The 11,656-nt window shown below is 34.0% G+C and overlaps 3 protein-coding genes across 4 annotated transcripts; 2 read left to right on the top strand and 1 right to left on the bottom strand.

Annotated features, from left to right (window-relative positions):
- Window positions 1–796: 796 nt before the first annotated feature.
- On the top strand, window positions 797–1,713 carry LOC123221083 (EPIDERMAL PATTERNING FACTOR-like protein 4). The gene is made up of 2 exons (XM_044643765.1): window positions 797–1,068; window positions 1,155–1,713. Exons 1-2 carry the CDS (start codon window positions 993–995, stop codon window positions 1,373–1,375), a joined length of 297 nt encoding a protein of 98 aa, XP_044499700.1. The 5' UTR covers window positions 797–992; the 3' UTR covers window positions 1,376–1,713.
- Window positions 1,714–4,153: 2,440 nt separating this feature from the next.
- LOC123221080 (DNA-directed RNA polymerase III subunit RPC9-like) lies at window positions 4,154–6,374 on the bottom strand. Of its 2 annotated transcripts, none has more exons than XM_044643759.1 (5): window positions 6,104–6,374; window positions 5,789–5,879; window positions 5,466–5,583; window positions 5,211–5,363; window positions 4,154–4,749 (listed from the first exon to the last, which is right to left on the bottom strand). In XM_044643759.1, exons 2-5 carry the CDS (start codon window positions 5,794–5,796, stop codon window positions 4,477–4,479), a joined length of 552 nt encoding a protein of 183 aa, XP_044499694.1. In that variant the 5' UTR covers window positions 5,797–5,879; window positions 6,104–6,374; the 3' UTR covers window positions 4,154–4,476. The 2 variants fall into 2 exon arrangements, with proteins under 2 accessions (XP_044499694.1, XP_044499693.1); XM_044643758.1 differs by having other exon boundaries at window positions 6,108–6,374.
- A 241-nt stretch (window positions 6,375–6,615) lies between these two features.
- Window positions 6,616–11,546, top strand: LOC123221079 (RNA polymerase II-associated protein 3). The gene is made up of 8 exons (XM_044643757.1): window positions 6,616–6,954; window positions 7,934–8,027; window positions 8,110–8,160; window positions 8,276–8,449; window positions 8,750–8,929; window positions 9,252–9,371; window positions 10,028–10,161; window positions 11,057–11,546. Exons 1-8 carry the CDS (start codon window positions 6,824–6,826, stop codon window positions 11,130–11,132), a joined length of 960 nt encoding a protein of 319 aa, XP_044499692.1. The 5' UTR covers window positions 6,616–6,823; the 3' UTR covers window positions 11,133–11,546.
- Window positions 11,547–11,656: the final 110 nt, after the last annotated feature.

The following is an 11,656-nucleotide window of genomic DNA, read 5'->3' as shown; positions in this document are numbered from 1 at the left end:
GCTTGGTGTTAGGGCTTCACTCCAGAAGTTCTCGTCCCACCCCCCTCGACACCCCTCTTTTCCCTTGTTAACAACGTTTACACTCTCAAAACTTTATTCGTCTAAATTGATTTGTATTGAATAAATACAGTTTTAATTTTCTCAATTCAACTAGGGGTTGATGCAAATTGAGTTGAATTCGAATATTTCTTTGTTCAAATTTGATTTGAATAGAAAATAATTTAGTTGGAGTTCATCAAACCAAAATTAAAGATGATTTTAATTTAATTTAAATAAAAATTATTTGATTCAATTTTAACTCAAATTTATGATTTGAATCAGTGATTTATTTACAAAATAATATCGTTTTAATAACTACTTAACATAATTTGAATTGAGTTAAGAGTCTAGTTCAAACTGAATCGAATCAAATTATTTATCAACTCATGAGTTGAATCAAGCTAAATTGAATTAAATTGGTTATCCAATCTAAGTAAATTCAAATTGGGTCCAGCCCTAATTTATTCAACTGCTCAATTCCCCTATAAAATCAGACCATTTGAGAGTCAACAGGAAAACTTTGACTTTCTGGTTAACCATTTTACATTTCCTTTCCAAGGAACCAAACACAACGCACGTACACAAGAAAAAGAGTTCTCAGTGTAAAAACGTAAAATCCAAATGGTAAACCAGTAAATGAAGGAATGGTGGTAAATAACAGCATTTGAAAAAGGAGTGAAGTAGAAGCCAGCCAGCATCCATCCATCACAATCATTCAGCCTTCCCCCAGGTAGTCCCCACCCAATCCCTGTTGATAAACAATAAAACAAACAACTCTCTTTCTAATCTTATGTCCATCTCTGTCTCTTTGACTTGGACTCTCTCACACGCTCGGCTCAAACCCAAATACCTAAATTCTTCTTTCAATTACATCAACCACATTTCACCTCTCGTCTCTCCTTCTTCCTCTCTCTTCCAGTCTTCCCCACTCTCATTACTCTTTGTCTCAGGCGATGCGGCGCCACCACGAGAGCCACCTGCCATCTCTCACTGCCTTTACATTTCTCTTCTTTTTACTAACTCAACTGGGTGAGTGAGCTAGCTAGTGACCTTCTCTTTGCAAATTTCGCTCACACAACAGTAGTACTCATTAAAGGCTTGATGTTACGTTTCAGGTAGCGGAGGTTCCAACTCAGAGTGGTTGGAGGGAGGTGTGCAGGCTCAGAAGCGACTCAGTGGTCCTGGTTCTTCACCACCCACGTGTAGATCCAAGTGTGGAAATTGTTCTCCTTGTAAACCGGTTCACGTGCCCATTCAGCCTGGTATGACTATGCCATTAGAGTACTACCCTGAAGCTTGGCGTTGCAAGTGTGGCAACAAGCTCTTCATTCCCTAAAACACAAGACATAATTCAAAATACAGACTTCCTCTCATCAAATATATATAATATTAGTTATTTAACTCTCTGTAACTTGCTTTAATGGATGCTTATAATATTAGCGTATTGTTGTTATTATGATTATGATTTTGCTTTCTCTGTGAGGAGACAGCATGGAACCTTGGGAATGTTAGTCCCTCGTGAGTTAGATTACCAAGAAGATCTGTCTCCATTATCTTTCTCTCTCTCTCCCTCTTTTTCTTGCAGTAACGCAAGTTTGTTAATAATGGAGACAGATTGGAACTAAAGGCTGTAATTAAAATGTGCCCTTTTATACAAAAGTGCAAGTTATGTTATCTGTATAATATATATATATATATATATATATATATATATATATTCCTGGTTCTTTCTCTTTTCTTCCTTCTCTGGCGTTGTTAAATTCTACTGACATTAAAAGTTTTAAGCAGGCACGTACACAGATTCCGCCATAAGAGTACCCAAATTCGTAATCTTAATGTTTCAAGCTCAGGGTTTGATTTATGCAGTACTGGTACAAGCATTGATAATATTAACTGCTTATTTTCCTCTCCCTTTCCCTTCATAGTCTAATCATAGTAAGTAATGAACACTGGTCTGTCGCAGTTGCAGATGAAGAAAATGGCCTAAGGGGTTGTTTGTCTTCAACAATGACAAGACAATGGTGTATGTGAAAAGAAATTTTTTAGTGTACGTATATTCACCAATGTCAATGAAATTACACAAGGCAAAGTGGGGATGTGATAGATTATATGTCGGGATTAAGGAATCATTATTAAATTGTCTTTGTCTCTAATTAGAATAATTAAACTAACAATTTGTGCTTGCATTTCAACCAACAAACCTAATCATATAATATTATGTAAAGAGACTGATGATATCTTCCTTAAAAGCTGTGAATATTTTAAAATGAAATTATCTCGTTTGTTCGGTAACAAAGCACAAAAAGGGGTAAAACTGCTACCCATTGTTGCATGGCAGAAGAATCTCTGCGTTTTCAATCTTTATAGGCAGGTGGAATGTTGGTTTCAGGATCTCTATTCGATTTCCAATGTGGTTTTCATGTATATATTTCTGGGTTTTTTTATATGATATAAAATTTGAATAAGTGAATAAAAGACCCCACAGCCTCACTACATTATTGCTGTTTTGAAGCACAACAGTAGTTGTTGTTTGTACTGTTGCTTCTTGGTCATTGAGATTCCATTTCCCATATCATACAAAGTACCATAAGTTTTACCATTTCGATAAAAATCCGTATACTCATAATACTATTCTCTTTAATTATTTTGATAAATAAAAAAAAATTAACAAAAAAAATTTTATTTAAATCAGACTAATATTTACGACTGAACCAACACACTAAGTAAATCTCCGCCCCGTAATCATCTTCTAACAACATATAAATTAAAAATTTGATTTTAATATTTTATTAATGGCTTGAATTCATGCTCTCACACTTGATTTTCTTTTTTTATCACTTAAACTATTTGGGCATAAAATACATTTCCTGTCCAACACACTAGTATTAGTTACACGACATTCATTTTGTAATTGAATGTGTAACTTTTGAAACTTTATATTACGCAGTATAAAGTACACATTTGGATGTATATTTTCACGGCCCCAACTCCATCCTAGTCAACCGTAATAAATAACTTTTTCCTTTGTCCCTTAAACTTTAAAGATGTAACAACTAGACCCCAATGGTATTGGAAATCTTAAATCATACCAACCTTTACTGACACTTCCACGAGAAATGCTTAAAATGAAAGACATTTCTGGGAAAATACTTCCGATCATTCCCATAAAAGTCTATATAGTTATTTTCACCCTTTTAAGTCAAATACTATAACATGTGTGAAAAATAAAGTACATCGATTTACAAATACAACCTTAATTTGTACAACATAAAAACAATTATTGACAATTATATTCCCTCTCTAAATTGCTTTCAACTTCAACTCGGTAGAAGCAGAAGAAGAAGCAGAGTCCCGAGACAACAAAAAAAGGATTACACAAGGGGGCATGGTGAATTTTTCTTGTCTTTTACGTTTGAGGTTGAACACTGTGTTCTGACAGTTTACACGTGCAAATGTTCCTTATATTACAAAAGGAAAGTAAAAAAATAAAAAGCGACTGTGAAAAAGAAAAAGGCTTGACAAAAGCACTTTAAAAAGGGCCCTACTTGGTGTTTAACACTAAAGGGGGACGATGTTTCTGAGGGAATAGGAACGCCAGTTCCCATATGATGTCTTGTTCGAGTGTCTCTTCAAATCAAAATCACAACAGACCCACACCCACCACCTGATCTGACTTATATAAATTTTCATATTATAAATTTTGAATAAATAATGCATGAAATTTACGAGTAATAATTAATTTCTGGTTTTGGTGAGACAAGTTGACAAAGAGGGTGAGAAAGGAATGGGTCTGGTGGCTCCAAAATGAACTCAAATATGAAAGGTAGTGAAGGCTGAATGCAATTGTGGGTTATAAACCAAAAAAGACCTAATTTTCGTCAAAAGGGTCATTGATCATAATACATTATTTATATTGGTATGATGTCTGTAATTAGTTATTTAATCTTATACATTGATTTGGATTTAACTAATATTGGCAAAGTTTTTATCTCTTCAAACAAATCAATCAATATAACAATTTAAAGCCATCCAATTATAATTTAACAAGATTTAGATAAATTTTGTGAGTATATCATGTATGGAGGATAGGATTGAATCAATAAAACATCTGCAATGAGATTATTCCTAACCATTTGAATTAACCCAATTGAGAATTAAAAAAAAAAGTCACTTCCTATTTGATCACTTCGATCTAAACCAAATATCATAACATATAAAAATAATAAACTAAAATTATATTCAAATAAGACCTAATATTTAGAGAAATCCTAAGTTTCCAAATTTACCAAGTTTGTAATGCTAGTTTACCTGCGTACCTCTGTTTCCATGATGTTCAAAACAATGTTGATTGTGATAAGTTTCTTGTTAAACGGTCAGGGAGATATGGCAAAGCTGGCATCCATTTTTTCGCATTCTCTTGTTTCTTCATCAACAATTTCAATCTGCTGTCCCTTTTTGATCTTCACCAACCAAATCCCCTTCTGCAGTTCCTTGTTCAATCTCATTAGGCCCTTCTGCAGTTCCTTCATTAGTCTCTTCTGTAGTTCCTTTTTCATTCTCTTTGGTCCCTTCTGCAGTTCCTTGTTCATTCTCATTTGTCCCTTCTTGAATGTTTGTTTGGTTTGGATGAGGTGGAAGCAATGTTACAACCAGGTCTATTAACTCTTGTAGTTGCTCTTCATCAAAACGAGTGTCGGATTGCTCTATAATCTGCAAAGTGTGAAACAACATTTTATAATTTATGGCATAAAATGCATTTCTTTGACAAAACACAAGGCTATGAATGTGAAAGAAGATATAAGTTGTCTCAGTAAAATAACGAAAAGGGTCTTCCTAAATGCATCCTTGGTCATTACACTCAGAACAAAAAAGAAAACCTTAGCCTAGACCGACATGTCAACATTAAATTTCTTCGGAATTTAATAAAACCTACATGAAACATAAAAAATACTTATGTTGTTAATGATGCACATAAATCCCACTTGCTCTCTTGGATGAAGATAATAAATTTACATGAAAAACATCCAGAGGTATATATACTCTATATCCTAAAGCTACACTGTGACATATTATCAATAACAGGAAGCATTAACAATCATGGTGAAATGTGCACTTTAATAATTTCAACAGCAGATTGAGTATTTGCTAATATAGAAAGATTAGAAATATACCGAGTCTATTTCGACTAAAGAGGATGGTCGAATGTTAATAATATTCAGCATCTCAGCTTTTGCAAGTTTGAACTTTTTACACTGCTCCAAAAATTCATTAACATTCTCTCTTGTTTGATTGCAAGCAACACTCTCCACCAAATAATCATAAACCTTTAGCAAAAGCAAGAAAATAAGCTATAAATGCATGCTAAAGACAAATAATAGTAATAAAAAAATGAGAAACAATATAATCAGTAAGAAAAAAAATACAACCTTGAACTCAGACGGTGCCACTGGAACAAGAACTCGAGTTGGGTCCTTTGAAGCGCCCCTAGATCGTAGAAAATCAAGCACTTCAAAATTTGTAAGTGCACCTGCATTGCCTTCCAATCTGCAAAACGCTCAATACAGTTTACTAGATGATTAATATCAGAAACATCAGGAGCAAACTTATTGATTTTACCCAAAAATAAATAAATAAAAGGTGGAAACAATATGTTATTATAGAGACTCCACTCGTTTGGACAATGAATTCGCTTGCTAAACTAAAGACAACAATAGCTGATGAATGACCAGATAAGATTACAAGTGCTTACATCTTCATTCCCTTGAAAGAAGATCGCGTCGAATTAGCCGCAAATACTAATGCTCTTCAATCTGTTAAAAACGGTTGTCCGCCAAATTGCTCTGTCGTTTACATGGAGAGCAAAAGTTAAGTGAGGAATTTCGTCGAGCATTTGCACTGCATCAAATAAATGAAAAGGTTCTGCACCGTATCGATGCTTAAAGATGCTAGTACGTTAACAGACATTAACAATGAAGAATTGCTAAAACTGACAAACACATCAAGAACCCAGCAGGGTAAAGAGAGATATGAAAAATAAATATATAAATAAAGAAAAAACAGATACACACAGAAAGACTCCCAACAGAAGGTCGAAATAAATCCGAGAAGAGATGTTGTGGTTCTTCAAATCGAAGGCGGGTGATCCCAATTTTCTTAGAAGACCCAATATTTGTCCTGCTGAGTGCCAAGTAAATTTCCCGCGAATTACGAATGATTCAAGTGTTGAAGGGCTTACTGGGGATTCTGCAGGTGGTGGTCGGTAGTGATGTTGCTCTGGTGGATCTAATCAAAATCACTAAATTATATATCATATATTAACATTAAAACCTAAATGAGTAAATGATAAAAGCCCAGAAAGTTTTCATAAAATATATATATTATATTTATTTATTTTAAATATATAAATAATTATATATTTATATATATTATATTATATTTAATTTAAAATAATTTAATCATATAATATATATCATTATGTATATTTTTATATATTTAAAATAAATAAATATAATTTTATTGAATATATATATAAACTTTTAATTACGTTAAAATGAAATAATTTTATTTCTTGCAACGGCTCTGTTGTGATAGTTCACTTAAAGAAACCATAAGATATTTTTAATTTTTAATTAAACTAATTAGATATAAAATTCGAAGAAATTCGTCACTTTATCACGCTGAAAAGTTGGTGGTAGATCAAATCTCAAAGGAAGCCTTCGTCTGCCTGTGAATACTCCGAAGTGCAAAGATCTCCCATAAACCCTAGCAATTAAACAGCTTCACTATGGCGGAAGCAGAGGAGATTTCATTGAAAGATAAAGGTAACGAGTTCTTCAAAGCCGGCAACTACCTCAAAGCAGCTGCTCTTTACACTCAGGCCATCAAGCAAGACCCATCTAATCCCACTCTTTACAGGTTTTCTTTTTTTAGTTTCTATTTTCTTTTCTGTTCCCTTTTTTATTTCTCCTTCAAGCTCTTTTCTATGGTTATTTCCGAAATGAGTGTGAAATAGAGTGTATAAAGTATATCCGGTGAAGGCCAAGAATACATTCTATTCCTAATGCCTAAGAGATTTTTAAACTCACTAAAACACGCATTCTCCAAGTACAACAGTCCTGTACCAAAATGTTCATGGTAGCGAGCTAATGATGAACTACCTATATTTACTTATACGAAATTGTAAGCGTGCTACGGTTAGAATTTAATTTACCTTATTTTGGATTGTGACTAATCAGCTTCCTTGGTTGCTTTGAGTTTCATATTTAGCTTAGTTTCCATGCTAAATGATATTGTAGATTCTCTCAAAGACTGAAATGACAAATGATTTAGGTCATAGCATGATTAAAAAAATTCGTTTAGAATCGCTTATTGAACAGGATGAAATATATCTATGAAGTGCACTTTGTTTTCTAAGAGACCTTGTTTTAATGAGTTGAGACGTGAATCAAGTCCTGAAGAAAACTAATGGTGGATTTGACTTAAATTTGTGATTGGGTTAAAATTGGTTCAATTATATGTTGACCAAAATTGAGTTGCTTGTTGAACAAACTACGCAGATCTTCATTTTCTAATTGTTTAATAGATATATCGTGCTCATATTTATAGTTTTGCCACGATTAATTATCTGATTATATGGGTGAATTTGAGTTATCAAATATTTCTAGATCTCTTATTATGATGATAATTTGGGCAAGTTCCCTTTCATCAGTTGTTATATGTGTTGTTTAAATTTATGCTTGACACTTGAACTACTTAGTTTGTTAACATAGAATCAACTGTTATATATTTTTCATTCAGTAAGTTCTTCCTTAGCTTTACTTCAGCCACATAGTGCATGATTTCTAATTTTTGAACTAATGCATCTCCTCCATTATGATGTTTTATTGTTTGTCAGCAACCGAGCTGCAGCATTTCTACAACTAGTTAAGCTTAGCAAAGCACTCGCTGATGCAGAGATGACAATAAAATTGAACCCCCAGTGGGAAAAGGTGTCTGTCTCTTGATCCATATTCATTGTATTTGGTTCTTCTAAGCTCTTTCATAACAAGTATTATTTGGATGCACCTCCAGGGTTATTTCAGAAAAGGATGCATATTGGAGGCCATGGAGCAATACGATGATGTATTTTTTTAAAATAATTTTCTCCTTCCTCCTTTTAGTTGTTTGATGGCCTTCTGGCCAAAAGCACTTGATTTTGTTTCATGTTGGTAATGTCTTTTCTTTTCACATATTGTAGGCCATAAATGCTTTTCAGACAGCTTTGCAATACAATCCACAGAGTGCAGAAGTATCAAGAAAGATCAAGAGGATTTCCCAATTGGCAAAAGACAAACAACGAGCCCAAGAAGTTGAGAACATGAGATCAAATGTTGACATGGCGAAGCATTTGGATGCCTTGAAATCCGAAATGGTGGGTGTATCTTCTAAAGCCAAGAGTCATAGTTGTCTTATATTTTATTACATCTAATCATAGTTTGCACTACACTGCATACACCCACATCTATGTATAGACAGCCTTTTTTGACCATGTAAGACATATTTCCTGAGGGTAATTCATCATAATAATATCTGGATGTCTATTAATCCATATTTCCTCCTTGCAAGCAGAAAGTCTGCTGATTATCTGAACTGTGTAATGCAATTTTACCCTCAGAGAATTGTTTTGAGCATTTCCTAGTAAGGAGGATTAAGTTGCTCTTCCTGTTTGCAGTCTGAGAAGTCTGGATCTGAAGAATCTTGGAAGGACGTCTTTTCTTTTCTTGTTGGGACAATGGAGACAGCTGTTAAGTCTTGGCATGAAACATCTAAAGTGGACGCTAGAGTCTATTTCCTTCTTGATAAAGAGAAGACAGACACTGAGAAGTATGCTCCAGTTGTCAATATTGATAAGGTACAAACGTTTCTGCCTGTGCTTGTTTTTTCTGGATAGCTTTCTCTTTTTTAATTTTTCATGTGACCTTATTAATTTATGTGGCTTCATAACCTCTCTCTGGCTCTTTCTGACTGTTGTTGTGTTTAAATGCATAAATTAAATTCTCCGAAGTATTATTTTGTTATTGAGCATATTATTTTAACATAATCATGTTATGATTTGGTCCATCAATTTCAGTTTGTACAATTTTGTATTTTCTTTTGAAATTTGATTGGAAAAAAGTTTATTTTTTGGTTTTTGTTTTTGTTCTGCTTTTATAAATCCTTTTCTGTTGTACCAGGCCTTTGAGTCACCCCATACACACAGCAGTTGTTTTTCATTTCTAAGGCAGTATGCTGAGGATTCTTTCTCTACCGCAGCTTGCCTAGTGGCACCAAAAAGCATTATATCTTACCCTCAGGTAACATATCTGATCTTCTTATTAGTTTTGGTGTGTAAGAGTCTTTTTGACTGGAAGAGGATTTACATTCTTTATGGCAATGTAACTTATTGCTAATAAAAATGCAGATACTTGTCAATGTGAATGTGTCTCAGGAAACATGAGGTTTAATTTGTAGATATATAAATGCTTCCTTATTGTTCCATACTGTTGATATCAGTTATTTATATGCAATGTTTTTTATCGGTCCTGCCAATTAATGTGGGAGCTACTACCCAGATTACCACCAACACTTGTGCAAACAGTTTTTTAATTTTGCTTGTACTAATCTATTTTTCAATTGGGGTTGGAATGTGGGTCTTAAATTGTGCTCTGCAATCCAGTTCCAATATGTGTAAATACTCAAATATATTCTGAAGCAAAGAAAAAACTTAAATTTGCTTATATAAACTTTGCCAAAGAATTATATCTAGGTGACTGCAAGTATGTTTATATTTAATCAGTTGTTTCATTTCAAATGGATTCAAGTATGCTGTTTTTATATTCAGCTTTGAATGATTCTGACCGGTTTTCACATTCTCCAAAACCCTTGTATATTTATTATGTAACTACTCTTTCCAGTTGAGAAGTGGAAAGTGGTTCTAGGAGAAGATATCAATGATGTAATGTCTTGGCAGGTTTGGAAAGGTCAAGGATCAAGAAAGTGGAAACATGGTCTACATGACGGTTTCTTTGTTCAATTTGAGTCACCCCTTGTGCGAAAACTATGGTTTATACCTAGTTCCAATGAAAAGGGGCAAGTATTTTGCAGGTCTGTCTCTTACTCCCTCATATGCACATAATCCTTCTTTTTAAGAGTTTCCTTTTTGTCAGTCAACTTTAAATCCAAGTTTTCTGGCGGCCTGGAGTTTATTTGAAGGTGAAAATCTGAAAACTAGTACATAAAACCTACCAACCTGCCTTGCGAAATCATAGTATTACAACTCTCATATTGATAATATCTTAATACAGGGGACAATAGAGAAACTTCTTTTACTTCAGTAATTGGCTAACTGCTGTGTGCTTAGATTAGACTGAATGGAATGGATTAACTGGCCTGTTGAGTGTTTATTACTTTTTTTTAAATATATTTTCTGGAAATTTTAATATATGACCCCTCTTGTCAAGGTTCCTTTTCCTGTCGGTCTCAAACTGCGTGATGACCCCTTTAAATCATAGAGAGGAAAATATACATTATAGTGGTTGAAGCTACTAGTAGATTTCATTTTCAGTAGTGATTTAGAACGACTTGTTGCACATATATGTTAAAAAATCCTAGTTTGCCAGCTTCTGCTTATTCCATTCACCTTTATAGTACGTCAATGATATATCAAACAAAACCTTGTTATTTGAATAGTTGCCTCATGATAACAGTAACAGCTCATTTTTTATGGCAATTTATTTTCTTTTCAATGAAACGTAAACAACATCCTAGTACACTTAGATTTTAATTTCAGTAGTGATGGAGATTGGCTCCTTGTGTATATATGTTAAAAATCCTAGTATCCTGGCATCTTCTCATAACATTCACCTCCTTAGAACTTGAATATTAGATCAAACAAAACTGTGTTATAATACTGGTCTCGTCATAAAATTATTGCTCCATCTTTGTGGCAATTTATTTTATATGGAAATCAATGAAACCTAAACTGGCAGATCCTTTTCAGGGATCCGGAGATTTTGGACATCAGTGCTCATGAAGTGCTTCCACGTATATTCAAAGAGAAGCTTCCCAGTTTGTAGTAGCCATTTCCATTAGTTGGGTACCTAACAGAGGAAAATGGTTGGCAGACTTTGCTAGGAGAGTTATATTGTCAAATACAGTGGTAAACATTGGAGTGCCTGCTTTTGCCTTGATTAGGTGTGCAAGTTCTCAAGGATGCATTAATTTTGATGAAAACTGGTCTCTTAGCCTACCATCCCTGCGCTCACTTCTGGACTTTTTGCTGGGCTAATGAGTAATTACATTTTGCAGACATTATTGTACATTTGCTTCCTGTATTTTTTTTTTGGGTCAAGGGAGTTGGCCCCTTTTTAAATTATTGAAGTTGTGTGCTACTCACTTGGCCACTTGTTGGCGTACTACATTAATGCTCCAGAATACTGTCTTGAAATGTTATGCAGAGAATGATCGGGATGGGTGATTTTGGACCTCAACCTGTGTTATCTTTTTCTTGCAAAATTTGATTGATGATTGATTTCCTGCCTAGTATGAGTATTGTATTATTGCTCTGATCTGGGGACCCAATTTTCTGGGCATTTATCGT

The sequence above is a fragment of the Mangifera indica genome, chromosome 7 (genome assembly GCF_011075055.1).
Source record: "Mangifera indica cultivar Alphonso chromosome 7, CATAS_Mindica_2.1, whole genome shotgun sequence".
Lineage (NCBI taxonomy): Eukaryota > Viridiplantae > Streptophyta > Magnoliopsida > Sapindales > Anacardiaceae > Mangifera > Mangifera indica.
This window is presented reverse-complemented; position numbering and strand designations above follow the sequence as displayed.